Here is a 16,382-nt window from a genome sequence, read left to right as displayed (position 1 = left end):
ACAGTGCATTTACAAGCAAAGAGAAAGAGAAGGGGAGGGAGGGAGGAGGAGAGAGAGAGGGAGAGAGAGAAAGAAGATGGTCAACTAGATGAAAATGAATGCAATAAGATTGAAGTTAAAAACAGACTAAACAGACAAACACACACACACACAAACACACACACACACACACACACACACACACACGATCTGAAACACCTCTGCACGCTGATATTGAATGATTGTCCAGCTCTATGTGCATGAACACATGAAAGCCTTACGATTGAGAGGACTGAAATAAAAATCAAACATTTAAGAATCAAATTTGAATATTGCCTCCGCCGACTACTGCAGTTACCACACTGAATTCATATGTTCTTTATCTTTGAGTCCAAGTAATAACTGATCAAAAGTTTAATCAAAAGATAAGTCAATTAAGGGGCCAAAAACATGTTATTTTAAGGCCGAAGTGACTTTTGACCACTGAAAGATTATAAGTGGGTCCAAGTGAATTGTGTCAGATGAAATAAAGTTCCCTAGAGGCTGTCCTAATATAACACATTCACAGTAACATGAGGTCACTGTGACCCTTGACCTTTGACCTCCAGCCACCACATTATAATCAGTCAATCTTTGAGCCAAAATTGACTTTTGTACATTTCCTTAAGCTGATCTTGTTCAAGAAAAACATAAATATACTTGGTGAGGCCTCCATGACCTTTGCATCTTTAACCACCAAAACCAGATCAATCCTTGAGTCCAAGTGAATATTTGTACCAGATTTGAGGAAATTCCCTCAGGGATTCTTGAGATATTGTGTTCATGGGAATGGGACTGACGGACAAACCAAAAACAGAATGCCTCCGACCAGTGGCTGTTGAAAGCCCAGAGGCATTATAATTCGAATTAATAATAGTAGCTTTGTTCGGCATACATGTATAAAAGTGAATATTAAAGTTTCTTTAACCCACAACAGGAATAGAAATGACCCTTTTTAATTGTTACTGTGTTTCAATCTATGAAAAGAGCTGTTGGGGCATGCAACAATCAATAATGAGCACAGTGTGTATTGTAGTAACATCATTATTATTAAATTACTTTTATTGAGTGAAAGACAGCTATACACAAACTCAAAACATTAGGAGGCAGCTAATCAAATTCAGAGCTGTCTTCTGAGTCCGAGTCAAACCTGTGAGTTTTCTGCTTTATAAATAAACTAGACTGGACTCATGTTGAATGAAGAAGCAGCTTCAGTGTCAGTCTGAGACAGCAGCTTGTCTGGACGTGTGTGTCTCTCTCTGTCTCTGTGGACCCTCAGCCTTTGTCTTGAAGCTGTCCCAGTAGGTGGGGTCTTCCTCCGTCAGAGGTGAGGCGGAGTCAGTGAGGTCACTGAACGACAGCAGCGTAAATGTGGTCGGAGGAGGGAGAGGTGAAGGATGAGGCTGAGGGGGAAATAGAAGAAACAGTGCTTTCGATCATATTATTATAAAGTCTGTTTAGTTTTAAGGGCGGCTAAATATGAAATATGGGAAGAATAAAGTTGTATAGTTGAAAGGAGTGAAGATGTATTATTATATAAATAAAGTCTGAAAATTAAAAGAAAAAAGTTCTAAATTTACAATTACACAATACATTGTAATAACCTAATAATTGTTTGAGTGTTGTGTAGCTTGGCCTTTAAATTTCATGACAAATTGACAGATTTGACACTTTCTTTCTAATTCATGACAAAATGAAAAAGCCACCTTGACTTCAAATAATGAACATGTTAACATCATGTGTGCTTACTGGAGAGTCTGGTTCATCTGTTGGTCCGAGTGCAACCGCAACATGATGGTCAACATCCAGCAAGCTCTCCTGCAGAATCACACACACGCACACACGTATAAACACAGCGTATACCTGGCATATCCCACTGAATAGAAAAATCCCCTTTAACCTCATTCAAATTCAGAGGCAAACACACAATGTATGACAAACACTGCATCTGCGCGTCCTTATCAGATGTGCAGTCAAACATTATCCCAGCATGGGTCCACTGGTGCATAATATCTTGAAGACAGCCATGTGAATATCTACATGCTGAAGCTGTTTGCACCATTTCTAAGACAAGTGAGTGAAGGTGCAGCTAGAAACCGCTGCGTTGACTGGTCGCAAGTCCCTTCAGAGAAAAAAACATTTGGATTAGAAGCCAGTGAACCCCTGAAAAATGTCACTTTAGGGGTCGTAGAAATAAATCCATCATATTAATGATTAATACACGTGACAAAAAAGCTCTGCTTGTGTGGATCTACGCAGATTTTATCATTATTTCTTTAACATAAATCATTTGCATTTGTATCTCAAGGTTACATTAAAAAAAACATCCACACTCACACAACCACTGTAAATACAATCCTGCTGGATTGTACATTCTTTATCCAGTGTTTTGGGGGGTTTGGTAACATATATATAAATATGGACTATTTTCTCCTGCTATCCATAATTTAGGTCAAAGTATCCTGGAAATCAACGCTGCCTTCTTACACATTTGGAGCCCAGAGCATGCTCGACCAATCGTGACTCAGTCTCAGGGAGCTGTCAATCATGGCCTTTCACCGTGTATTTGCAGAATCAAATAACGAATTAAAACCAAATTTATCAGAGAAATCAACAATTGAACAAACATCAGTGTGATACGAACTCCCAGAAGTGACAGAAACCATCTTTAAGAAGACCTTATTTGACTTTTTATTTTGGTCCATGTTCCTTCCACTACCATGGAGGAGGAAGGGTTTATGACCTACTGTATACTGCAGCCAGCCAGAAGGTGGCAATCCTGAAACTTTGGCTGTACTTTTTTGTCCTCCATCTTTGTATACAGTCAATGGTTGTACTCTGTAACGTCCACATTCAAACACCAATGGAGTTTTTTTTTGTTAAAAGGACGTATTCTGCCTTTAATTCAGAAAGAAATACTGTTTGAATGTCTGTGTGTGTTTGTAGAAAGTAGGTAGAGAAAAATCACTATGAAATGCATTCAAATAGATTTGTATCATCATGTATTGGTGTTTATACTATATTATATATATATATATATATACTGTATATATGGTGTTTTGAATATAAGTGTATGTGTGTGTGTCCAGTTTATTATGTCCCTCAGCATCTGTGTCTAAAATCCTGTGGTGGGAACATCACCACAGGTCAACAGGAAGTAATTAGTCTCATAGCTGCTCTCTGATACAGCCAATCAGCAGGCAGCATGCAAGAGGACGTGAGGTCAACGACACTGCTGCTCGTCTCACGTCTCTGGTCAACCTCAGACCTGAGTGTGTGTCTGTTTGTTGATGAGAAAAATCAGAGAAATCGGTTCTTCATTTGAACCGTCGAGGTCACTGCAATCATTCACTGATCACAAATAACTATGTGTTACTGTTCTCCAGGACGTGTTGTTGCTGCAGTCGGGTGCAGGTCTTTGTGTTATGATACTTGAATGTAAAATATGATATTTTGTTAATGCATATGCTAGCGACATGTATTTTTGTACTCTCATCTTTTGGAAAATATTGGCAGATATTTCATTGATGATATGCATCAATGAGGTTGATATTGCCAACCCCTGTTTGTTTCTTTGTGAGGGGGATTACACAGAAACAACTGAGCCGATGACCATGAAACCTGGTGGAAGGGTGTAGGATAGAACCCATTAAATCCAGGACACTTTCTTCTTTTCTCAAAGAATTATTTTATGGATCTTGATGAAAAACGACCATTGGGTCTCTTTGGAGGTATGTGCTTGACTGTGTTATGATTTTGCCACTGTCCGTTTGTTTGTTGCTTGTTTGTCAGCAGGATTATACAAAAAGGGACAAAAGGGCAGTGTCATGATTTTTTTTTACATTCTTTAACATAGCTTTCTTTTTCATTTTCAAACATCTTCACAATTATACAGGAAATAATTCATGGTTTTTAATTTTGTTTTTAAATCGGGAATATTAAGGGGACTGATTTCTATGCGTGTGCGCAATCTGCTGCAGCTTGATTGAATTTAAGGAGACTAGGCCTTGGTGGAGTTAATCTCTTATGTGAAATAATTAAGATTGATTAGGATAAAGGGCTGCAACTAACTCATTTACAATGACGGAAAATATTCTGTTATCAGAAAATGCAATTTTTCGTTGGGAAGTGAATATTATTTGTTTATCAAAATACCTGCATAACAACATTACGCTGTTTGACCACCTGATGTATCAAATACCTGTTTATTTTATCATTTTATCAATGTTTTTCATTCTATAAGTTTGGCCTATTGTTTTTTGTGGATCTCCAATGAAAAAAATAGGAAATCTATCTGCTCGTTCATCCATCTGATGGAGGCCTTTAGACCGAAATGTCATATTAAATTACAATTTCAATAGGGCTTCTCACCATTCGGTGCTCGGGCCCTAATCAAAAATAAAGCAGCTGTACAGTGAGACTGTGTGGGTGTTTTTCAGCTACTTCTCTCTCTCCACTCCATTCCCAACAACCTGCATCTCTCCATCATTTGCACCCTTTACACATCCTACATACTGTACAGCATTTTGCCGTCACTTATTTTTCCCCCTGACAATTTATAGTTAAAACAAGGACACATTACCATCAAACTGTGATCGATGCAAGTGAGCTGTTTGTCCCTGGTGTGAAAACACGGACACAAAAAACGCATTAGACGTCCACGAGAGGAAAGAGGAGTGGATCAGCCTTTTCAAACCAGTGGTAACCTTTTAGCAGTCACTTGCTAATCCCTATGACACTGGGCATGGAGGAGAGGAGTGAGAGGTGGAGGGAGAGGAGGGGGAGGGAGAAAGAGCACAGGGTGGAAAGGGGAGAGGAGGCAGGTACAGTAAAAGGAAGGGAGAGGCTGAAGAGGGAGAAGAAAGTGGAAGAGATATTGGAGAAACATCTAAGGGAGAAGTGGAGGGGAGGAGGTGAGAAGAGAAGAGGAGATGAGTTGATATGGGGAGTAGACGGGGAGAGGAGTGATGGCAACACAATGATTCTTCTGCTCTGACAGGGAGGTGCACTCCTCTAATCTCTCCTGGTGGTGCTAGGACGGGTGAAGGGCCACTCGAGAGGCCCCCTAGAGAATCTCTTGTGTGTGCTTCTCTGTAGGGCCACCTGGGATTCACTTCGCACATGATCTCTAGGGGACAGCCACTGTGGAGCCGAGCAGCGAGGACTCCATGCTGCCACTGCCTTTTTCAGTCATGATTTGTTAGGTTGCTATCACATGACCTTTTCCAACAGATAACAACCAGCAGCAGCCTCAGCTACGAGTGTGGAACCCAACATGGATAATGAATTAGAAGCGTTCCTGTTCTCTTTGCTATCACCTGTGCATTTCACCATGATCCAACTTCTTTCATGTGTACGAGACAAGCTATTATTTGTTAAATGCATGATATTGCATGATTGTCCTCAGAAGATGGAGTTGCCCAGTTGTCATTATTCAGATTTCTACACCTCACTCACAGGCCGTCTCGTCCATGGTTTGTCTTGTGCATGTACCAGTAGGTGATGCTGTTAAACCTCAGAAATCTCCTCCCTGTCCTACGAGCACGGAAATTGAACTTTTTGTTCTGACTTCATATTGAAAGTGAACATTTGGAAGAATTCAGAGCCTATTTTAAACACTACTGAACAAACAATCCAAACAAATATCAAAAATGTGGAGAGAGCCCACTGCATTCGAAACAAGCTACGACACAAATAGAAAACACGAATAAAATATAACAGCTTGGCAGAATGCCTTTTGAAATCTGGCACCTGATCAGTAGGAGGAAACGCAGCAGACTGCTTGCAGCACAGACATGTTGCTGTTTCTCTCTGGGATGTTTGCATGCCCACACTTTTTATGAAAGTGACAAAACCATTGCATCAGCCTTTACTCGGTTTTCAGTTTGTCATTTGTCATAACATGCACAACAAAGACAATGTCGAGCTGTTTAGGAATCTGGGGAGTTTATGTGTCAAATTGCACTCATCATACAGACTCACTTCAAATATCCAGTCCTCCTTTTCCTCCCCATCCAGATGCATCTTGGTCTGACGTAGCGACTGGCTCTGTGTGAGCGGTTCAGAGGACAGGTGAAACTCCACCCTCTGCAGGTCCAAGCCGAGACCTGTGCCGATGGCTTTGATGAAGCTCTCCTTCAGGGCCTTGGTGGAGATGGAGCGAACGTGATCAGTGAGACGCAGCAAATCAGCACAGGTTAATGAAGAAATAAAAAGGGATAAGATAGAGCTGAGAAGGACATTCTATTTGAGTGCTTCTGCTTCATTGTGTGTTGGTGAGAGTGTGTTGTTGTTGTTAAGTGGGGTCCAAAAATCTGAGAATCTCAGACTAAAACCACAACAGATGGGAAACGATGCATACATGAATATCAGTGTGTGTGTGTGTGTATACAAAATGGGGACTTTGTGTGTGTCCAACCAAAACCAGCCCTGCTCCACAGCCAATGAGCCACAATAACAGTATTACAAGGCTAATCGCTATGGCAACCATCGAGCTCTGCCATTAGTCAACAGGGTGGTGATGATATCGGAGCTTGACGTCTCTGTGCCACCCTCTCAATCTCACAACATCTTTACTTAGCACCACCAATGCTGTCGCTGTCCATCTGTGTGTGTGTGTGTGTGTGTGTGCGTGTGCAATTTTGTGTCTTTGAGGATGAAATGCAGAGAGATGACATCTAGTGAAGAAAAGACAGACTTGACTTGTGCAGACGAACGTGCACAATGGACAAACATGTGTGTATGTGTTTGTGTGTGTCTGTCTCTTGTAAAGGACATTTCTTTACTCTTGCCGAGGGTTAAGGACAGAGGATGTTGCACCTTGTTAAGCCCTATGAGACAAATTTTGATTTGTGAATACGGGCTATAGGAATCAAATGTTCAATCGATTGATTGATTGATTGATTGATTTATTAATTGACACACACACACACAAAGGCAACAACAACAACACCACCCGCAGGGCCCAGCAGCCATGCAATGTGATGACAAGGTAGTGTGGTTGCCATGGTTACCCAGTGGCGGTAGACCGCAGCGAGTTGCTGGTGCTCCGAGCCAGCTGATTGGATGATGCCCCACTCGTACGGTGTAAACTGACGAGTCATGATGCGGAAAAACTCCGGCACAGACTTGCTACCTGGAGGCAGGGAAAAGGGGCGGGGGGGCAGAAGAGAAGTGTGGTGAGAAGCTGGAAGAAAGTGTCAGTTTCTAAACACAACTGTTCTTAAGAATAAAGCTATGTATGTTTAAAACCCACCACCTACCTATCCTCACCATAAACTGTACACACATATGCACGCACACAGACACACACACTTCCTAGCAGTGGTACACACAATCTGCCTTGGCCAAACAGCTTCCATCCATAATACAACAGTGAACCTTTGTGGTCAAGTTGGGAATTACACTAGCAAAATAGACAGAATGCCAGCAACAGAGAGATATTGTTCATGTAGTGTTCTATTTCATTGTCAGGCCTTGTCTCTTCTTTTTTTTTTCCATAGGTGACCTCATTGTTATTTCTAATAGATTTCTGCTTATGGAATTAATTAAGATGAAGAGTGTCTCTGAAGAAAAAAAACAGACAGGAAGTGAAATTTATTTAGCAAAATCTAAGATCTATCTCTCAAATATTAGTAAATCCTGAAATATCAATAAGAGTTTTCGTCTCATTCCGATCTAAGGAGAAAATCACCTAACTCTTTTTGAAGTCAATCTGATTCTCAGTGACTGGGGAAAATACAAAGTTTTTTGCTTTTGTAGATTCACACAAAATATTTTTTTATTAAATATAAGCAGATGTATCCGCAAACACATAACTACTAACCACTGTATTTATTTACCTGGCATGGTTGTCTTCATGATATCCACTCCCACCTGCACCCCCTGATCAGCAGCGAGCACGGCGTAGTCTCCCTGGTGGGAGAGGTTGAAACTCCAGACACCACCTGAATCTGAACTGACCTGGAGTTCAGACAGGAAGAAAGGACATCTATTATAGTTCTATTATAAAGCAAAACTAACTATATAATGTAAACTAAGAGATACTAAGTACAAAAGATGTCTGATTTATTTAAGTTTAACAGTCTGGCCTAACTTAATAAAATTTTAAAGTATCTATGTATTGAAATAAAATTGCAAGTGTCACAGTTCACAGTGCTGAGCAAGTACATAAAACCAAAAGTTCAGTGGATTTAAAGATATATTAGTGTGAATAATATGGTTACATACATACACACTAAACATCTCTTCATTCCTGAGGTGGCTGTGTCTCAGGAAGGAAGAGACAGTCGTCTACTAACCAGACGGATGGCAGTTCAATGCCAGGTCCCCCCCATTACATGTGTTGGAGTGACATTTTGCAAGATACTGAACCATGAATTGCTGAGTAATGTGTGCTGCACATACATGCGATGTATGAATGTGGGGGTGTCAATGAGTGTATGGCAAAACTCTACTGTAACAAGCTTTGAGAGCTCATCAGAATTAGGAAAACGTTATAAAGACCATTCAGACCTTTAACCATTCCTACAGTGCAGTAACTGTTTCAGTCAAATAGAAGAGACATGATCAGGAGGTGTTTCATAGGAATATGAGGATTTAACTTTGATGAACCTTCAGTGGTGCTGCCAAGTAAGGCTTCCCTCTGGGAGATCTCTCCAGTCTGATCTGTGACCAGGGGACCCCCATCCTCTCACAGACAAACCTCCGGAGCAACAACCTGCCAGCCTGACAACAGACAGCCACACACACAGAGGGAGAATGACTCACAGATTTCATGATGTGGTGAGGGGAAGCGGAGACAGAGTTAGTAACAAACAGACATCAGACGTGACATATGCAAGATCGCGACATTAAACACAAATAAACACAAAACCATTAAAGAACAGAGTACAAACACAAATTCACACGAGCAAACTAAATATTTATTTGCATCATATATTAAACACACTGTAACTGGAGATATAAAGCGAAAGAAACATAGAGATAAATGAAAAGTAAAGGGATGGCTTGATGCTGCATACAAATTAGTTTCAATATTATATGGAAAATTTATCAGAACAATAATAGTAATAATAATAATAATAATAATAAGGGCCTGAAATAAGTCAAATTAAAGGTTCAGTGTGTAGAATTTAGTGACATCTAGTGGTGAAGTTCCAGCTGAACCCCCTCAGCTCACCCTCCCCTTCCAAACATGATGGAGAACCTGTGGTAGCCTTCAGTTGTCATAAAAAGTCCAAAGGTGTTTAGTTTGTACAGTCTCTGGGCTACTATAAAAAACATGGCAGCCTCGGTAGAGAGGACCCGCTCCCTGTTAATATAAAGTATTTAAATTGTAACGTGCCTATTCAAGTATAATGAAAACAACAATTTGTTCAATTTACATAATTACACACCAGTGAAAACCTCACTTGGTTTATTTTATATTAAATGTCTGCAAATAGATCCCTTTAACCTAAATCTTACACACTGAACCTGTAAATAACACTACTAATAATAGATTTATTTTATTAAAATTTACATCCAAAACGGGAAAGGCAAGAAGCAGTGGAGACAGAAAGTTTACAGATGAAGTTCACAGTGGGACTCACCATTGCTGACTTCGCATCCTTGGTGAATACGAACTGTCCGATCCTGTCCTTCTCCTCTCTCTGGACGCAGCGGGCCGCGAGCAGCCACTCGCCCCGGCTCGGAGTCCACGACCCGCAGCGGAAAGCCCAACGGACAGACCCCATCTCCTCAGGACTCCCCTCCGACTTCACCTTCGACTAGCGTTAGCATCGTGCGTTAGCATCTAGGAGTTTTTAAAAGCCTGTAAATGTTTCAGGGTTTCACCTGGAGGCTACACAGCAGCGGAGAAGAGACGAGTCACCATTCATAAAGTCTAAACTCCTTGTTTACATGTGACAACCATAGACTGTTCATAAAAAAAGTGACAGAACACAAACAAGGAAGTGCCCAACGAGATCCAATGACGTCATAAGTGGGCGCGGTGGAGGATTGGCCAATAGGAGCAGTTGACTGACGATGCCTTCAGACGCGCTCAGGAATATTGGGAAAAAAACAAATTCGCGTTAAAGTCGTGGGGATTTCTGAAGATACACTGCACCAAAAACACAACTGAGACATTTTATATTTGTTTAGATCATTTATTTTGTTATTCGAAAACGTTAAACTTGTCATACCCCAGCAGGGCTACTATAAAGTTAGCAACTTGCATTCCCCAGTGACTTTTCGTACCCAACCTTCCTATGGGAATCAATATTCAAAGGTAGTAATGGACTGAATTAAATACAAAAATATAACTTTTAGAATGCAGGAGTCAATCAGCTTAAGTCTTTATTGAAGTTGCGTTTTACCACTTGTACAACTAGAGCGTCGGGAATTTCGATTTGTTTTGTTGTGTCCGTGAAAGCAGCATGAAAATTGCTATTCTCCGGTTTTGTTTTGATTTCGGTTCATCTGTGTGCTCAAGGTGAGTTGTTTTCTCTGTAAATCAAAGCTATGGCTTCAATGCAGGTGGTGGGAGGATAGCCAATACACCACAGGTTGCATTTCTGATCGTGGAGTACAAAACGTGTTGTGTTCGTCCGCTGAGAAACAACAATCTCACAGTGCAACACCAGTCGGAAAAAAACACGTTTTAATCAGAGATATTAGGAAGATACATTTGGACACAAACTAGAAGCCCAGATTGCATATGCAGGTATTTTGTCTGCATGTAAATGAATTAAAAACGTGGATCAATTATCCAAATTTACTGGCAATTAATGTATCTGTGTACACTGAATGTAATATAACACAGTGTGTTCTATGAAATATTCTATATTATATAAGACATTGTTAAATCTTTGGCTGTTGTACTGGAAATGTAACAACTGTGTTGCTATAATGTGCTGCAGAGAAAAATGGCACATCAGTAATATCTCTTTGCTGTAACACCTGCTAATTTATCATATTTACATACAACCTACAGATCTGCATTTGTGTTTATACTATTGAGATGAATACATTAATACATTATTAAAACATATTCCTCATCTCTGTGGCATCAGTGATCCACCTCAAATTAAGTTTCCACTATAACTGAAACAAATCATATGTCCCACTTATTTACTTTGTACTGGCATGTTTATCTGTGTTGTAATTAGACTACTTCTGCTCCTAATGGAGGGATGTTTTGCCAGGAAGAGGATATCGTTTGTCTGTGGTCTTATCCTTATTTCTCAAGTATGTCGACATTAACTCCCAGCAGGACTGCAGAGGTAGTCTCTTTACAACAGAAATGGCAGATTCTCTCCATCTGAGAGTGATCCCTCATTTACTCTGACCTCTGACCTATCTCTCTTTGTGGCCCATTTCCCCCCCTCCCTCTTCTGATACACTTCCTCTCCACTCTATCTCTATTTTCTCTCCCCCAGTTAGCCCTCATCGTCTCTCTGTTCTCCTCCCTACATTTCCAGGGGTGTCTGTCCCCTTCCCTGCTGCCAAGCTGGATTTCCTGCAGGTGAAACATCTGAAGAGGAAGAGGAAGAGCAACTACAGTGTGAGAGAAACACAGACTCTCATCAGGGAGATCCACAAGAGGAGGGAAGTGCTGTTCTCCAGACAGCAGGTGTGGATTTTCTGGGATGTGTGTCCTCACAGCCAAATGAATTCCTGTCCTATTCAAGTAGCAAGTATTTGAACTAGCTTTTTAATATACGTCTATGTAAACAGATTAATGAGTGTACAGTAGTTACTGAAACCAAAACTGCAGAGGTATAATAGGAACAGTAAGATATATGTCTGAGGGGGTTTTGATAGAGTAACCTGATGTCCAATCTAAAAAGGAACATAATATTATGTATTATAATATAATAGTATAAAGATATAAGTAAGATAAGCCAGAGAAAGGTTAAAGCTAGACCGGTCAACTGCACAGGTCAATATATTGTCAATATGAACAGAAATCAAAGCATACATTTGCCAATAAGTAATAAAGCTGCAGTACTATAAATGCCTAATTAGGAAGTAACATGTCCAACATAAAGCAGTTCCTTTTTCAAATATAAAATGCCCTGTGTTAAGTACATTTGTCTTTTTCATAATTTTCTAAGGAACCTGTGTTTGTCACTCTACACTACAGTCCCACAGCAACTTATTCCTTCATCACCTCACTTCACCACCATCATTACATTCTTGTTCCTCTTCTCTCTGTCTGAACAGAACACAGCCATTAATGAGCTGAAGAGACAGGCATGGGAGGAAGTGGCTCGAGGAGTCAATTCACTTGGGGAGGGGGAACTGCGAACTGCTGCTGAGGTGTGTTTCTTTCTGTGTTCAAATCCCATCTTTAGATACTTACTCCTCCTTTCTTATCTCTTGACTTTCGGTTCTTTTACTCCCACACCTCGCCTTGCAGGTGAAGCGACGTTACCTGGATTGCCGTGCCCTGATGAAGAGGAAGCAGCTTCAGGCAGAGCTCTGTCTCTCCTCCTCCTCATCCTCGTCTCTGGCCCTGAAGACAGAGTATGATCAGTCCTCCCCCGAGCATGAGGCCGCCTCTCTGGGGTCGGGGTGCGACCAGCTGCTGGACCTTTCTGGTTTTCCAAAGGACTGCCACTGCGACTGGCCGGAGCTGGTGGGTCTCAGCGAGCCGAGCGGTCAGGCCATGATGGCACCGCCGGACATGAAGATGGAGGACGATGTCAGTGAATACAGAGTAAGAAGCATGACTGCAGCATCATAATGCCTGTGTGTGTGTCTGTTTGTGTGTGTGTGTGTGTGTGTGTTTACTGTAGCAACACAAAACAGAAGGTTTGGCCTTACACCACAGTTTCCTTCTGTATCTTATTTATTCTGATTAAACCTCTTGAGTGCACTAAATCGATTTCCATGTAAATGAGGACAAAATGATTTCCTCAAACACCTTCATGCCTTTTTAGATACGGAGCTTGTGTTAAAGCCTCTCCTTTTGTGAAGCGATAAGTAGCCGGTATCTACATGCAAGTCTTTGCTAATGTGTTAATTAGCTTAATGAATGTCCTCATCAGCAGAGGTGGTTATGTTTAATATATCACAGTGATTATGCAACACGTGTCGCTCAAGTGGCTCTTGTTAATCTGGCCTTTTGATTGGGCTCATCGGTCCACAAGGTAGAGACAGAGACACATTTAGTGCCTGTTAATTAATTAGGACTGACTCCTAACATTTACCCTTAACATGTTATGTTTAAAGTCAACAGTTATCTTGACTTTTTGTCTAATTTGTCCTTTTGTCCTTGTTATTTTCACACTTTTCATTTACAATCTTTTCTATTATAACCTATTAAAATTATAAATATCCTCAGTCGGACAATATTTAGTAGTATTAGAGGTATTTTTGTTTTGTCAAAGCTTTAGACTGTTTATAAGCATGGATGGCACACAGCTCCCCGAGGGTCAAGCCACACCATCTCTATCGCTTCCTGGTGGCTGGCTACAGTATAGCTCGTAAACCTCGCCTCCTCCATATTAGTGGACGGACAAATACCAAACTAAACGATAATTATTTGGGTAAATTTGGTTTTAACTCTTTGTTTGATGCAATAAGAGCGTGAAACGTCATCATCTACAAATGAGACTGACTCGTGATTGGTCGAGCGTGTGTATCAGCAGGACCTCGATACCACGACTCTATCCATAATCGCTATAGTGCATACACCAACTTATGCCAAAAGCAGAACCCGAGTTCTGGATTGTTTTTGTAAAGAGGGAAGAAATGGAGACGCGTCATCCATCTTAATGAAGAGTCTATGGACAGGACAACAGGCTGATATTGCCAGATCCGTCAGATTCGCATTGTCTTGGGGTCTGAAACAATATAGTATGATAACAATTGCTTGTGTGGGTCATGCCTACATTTCCCATAATGCGATCACCTCTTTCTTTCTGTTACAGGATTAAACACCTGTGCCCCCAAGATGATTTTTTCAACACTTGACTCATGAGTTAAACTCAACATGTAAAATTAGCTGTCCCTTTAATGGTGTCCCTCTCTCCTTCTCTAGCTGGATGGTGACGGTGATGTGGGAGATGGAGAGGGAGAATTAGATGAAGATGACATTCCCTCCCTCCTCAGCGACATTGAGTCACGTGGCGAGGGGCAAGTCGGCGATGCCTATTCCCACAACGTCCTAGGCACACTCAGCTCTTCCAAGGTCCCAACCTCCACCACCAACAGAGACCTGCCCATGGCCGCCGCCCTCATGGGGATGCCACCTCATGCACTGGGAGGTCTCACCAGTCATGAAAACATGGGTGCAGGGTTCATGGCGGCTGTTGAGAAGCAGCGACTGGAGCTGGAGAAACAACGACTGGCCGTGGAAATGGAACGCCTGGGTGTGGAGAAAGAGCGGCTGGCGGTGGAGAAGGAGCGACTTCGCCAGACGGATGTGGACCGGGAACGAGTGCAGCTGGAGAGAGAGAGGCTGCAGGTGGAGAGGGAGCGGCTGAGGCTTTTGCTCCTCAGCAAGTCAGAGACCGCCGACTCCTCTTTTAACCTGCCGCCCCAGCAAGGCCCGCCCTCCTCCTCCACGCCTTCCTTATCCTGCGCTCATGAAGGACAGAGGGAGAGAGAGCGGGAGGGCAAAGGGTGGAGGACAGTGGTGGATCTGGACGTGGAGAGGCTGAAACTGGAGAAGGAAAGACTGCAACTGGAGAAAGAGAGACTGCAGTTCTTCAAATTCGAGGCGGGCAGACTGCAGATAGAGAGAGAACGCCTCCAGGTGGAGAAAGAAAGAATGCAGCTGCACAAAGATCATCAGAGCCACTGAGGAAAAGACTGATGGGAGAGAAAGTGGAGGGTGAAACTGAACAATACTGACAATAATGCAGCACACTGCTCCTTAATGAGCCCTACACACATATATCCTTAAAGATGGTGTGCGCCACTTTAATGATTAGTGCCGTTTAGAGTTTGGCCGAGGAGAAGACCGAGATGCAGGGCTGGTTTATTTATGACCATCACAATGAAGCAGTGCCTTATGATGTCTTCATTAAAGGGGCGACGGGACAGGAAAGATGGATTTGTCTGGCACACGCAGCTGCTTATTAGATCAGCAGCTAACCCAAGTTTGAGCAGATGTTCAGTGGCCCATCCAGATACACTGATGCACAGAATGTGCTGTGTAAAACATGAAATGCTGGTTATAGCTTTGCAGTACAACATTTCTAGTGTAGGAATGTTTTAAATGGTATTTATTATATGAAAGAAAGGGATCCCGATGTTAAATGTATCTACTGTATTGGTGCTCGAGTCGTCCATATAAATTAGATCCCAGCACTGTTTACTTGTACAGAGAGTACTTTAATGCTTTTTATGTATTTCTGTCAAGTTCTTGTGTTGAAGGATCATTTACATGGAAACAGTTTACTTTGTCCGCCAATTTTAAGACTTTGTGACAGTTAATAATTGTATTATTTACACCGGTGCTCTTCCTACTTACTGTATGTAACATGTGTGGAAATCTCTTCCGTGAAAAAGGCCTATTGAGGTTTGATGCTTTTGACACGAGTATATACGGACTTGGAAAAGAGCCTGAAGATCTGTGGTGAGCAGCTGCAGGATGTTTGCTTTGCATGGTTGGACATTATAGCAGAGAATTGCTTACTTAAAAGATTTGTTGTGTCAAAAACATATATTGTACTTTTACTGGCTACCACAAACTGTATTCTGTTGTTTATGTCGTAACAAAATATTATTTTTACACGTTGTCCCAGTTTGTCTTTTTAAAGAACTCATGACCTGAGTAGCATTCCAATTTTATTATTTTCTTTTCATTCAATTTACCACATGGTTCCATCCCTGATCAGCATGTATATGTATTTATACAACTTTTTTTCTTACAGTCCCATGTTACTGAGTTTATAAATGATCTTTGTAAAGTAAAATAAATGTGACTTCCAGATAATCTTTGTGATGATCAGAGGAGAATAAAATCTGAATTTCATATTCAAGCCCTAAAGTGCTGCTTCCGTGGTCCCTGTCCTGCCTTTCTGTTCTCCGCATTGTATTTAAAGAATGATGGCAAAAGAGATTACGAATAAGATTTCAGTTCATGTTCTCTCTGCTATATTGATGGTCTGCAGGAAACCGATATGATTTCCCAGACCATCAATGCAGGAACATATAAGGAGAAAGAGACAAATGTAAAAAATCACTCTTAGAGTCTAACACTGATAAACTGCACAAAGAGTCGACCTTTAGGGATTTCTGCAAATCTGATCTGACTTTTTAAATTTAAAAACTGTCAAACTGGGGCCACAAACTCTCAAATACAAGAAACCGAAGCCATGGTGTTTGAGCTGACATAGAGTCATCTAAAGACAAGGGACACCTTT

The 16,382-nt window shown here is 41.4% G+C and overlaps 2 protein-coding genes across 2 annotated transcripts; one reads left to right on the top strand and one right to left on the bottom strand.

Moving 5' to 3' along the window:
- Window positions 1-1,062: 1,062 nt before the first annotated feature.
- On the bottom strand, window positions 1,063-9,991 carry aasdhppt (aminoadipate-semialdehyde dehydrogenase-phosphopantetheinyl transferase). Its single transcript, XM_053423648.1, has 7 exons — window positions 9,612-9,991; window positions 8,632-8,745; window positions 7,860-7,980; window positions 7,032-7,153; window positions 6,001-6,162; window positions 1,768-1,836; window positions 1,063-1,421 (listed from the first exon to the last, which is right to left on the bottom strand). Exons 1-7 carry the CDS (start codon window positions 9,753-9,755, stop codon window positions 1,236-1,238), a joined length of 918 nt encoding a protein of 305 aa, XP_053279623.1. The 5' UTR covers window positions 9,756-9,991; the 3' UTR covers window positions 1,063-1,235.
- Window positions 9,992-11,195: 1,204 nt separating this feature from the next.
- msantd4 (Myb/SANT-like DNA-binding domain containing 4 with coiled-coils) lies at window positions 11,196-16,006 on the top strand. The gene is made up of 5 exons (XM_053422115.1): window positions 11,196-11,250; window positions 11,442-11,635; window positions 12,229-12,324; window positions 12,425-12,724; window positions 14,051-16,006. The coding sequence occupies exons 1-5, from the start codon at window positions 11,196-11,198 to the stop codon at window positions 14,813-14,815; spliced, it is 1,410 nt and encodes a 469-aa protein (XP_053278090.1). The 3' UTR covers window positions 14,816-16,006.
- Window positions 16,007-16,382: the final 376 nt, after the last annotated feature.

The sequence above is a fragment of the Pleuronectes platessa genome, chromosome 5 (assembly GCF_947347685.1).
Source record: "Pleuronectes platessa chromosome 5, fPlePla1.1, whole genome shotgun sequence".
Lineage (NCBI taxonomy): Eukaryota > Metazoa > Chordata > Actinopteri > Pleuronectiformes > Pleuronectidae > Pleuronectes > Pleuronectes platessa.
This window is presented reverse-complemented; position numbering and strand designations above follow the sequence as displayed.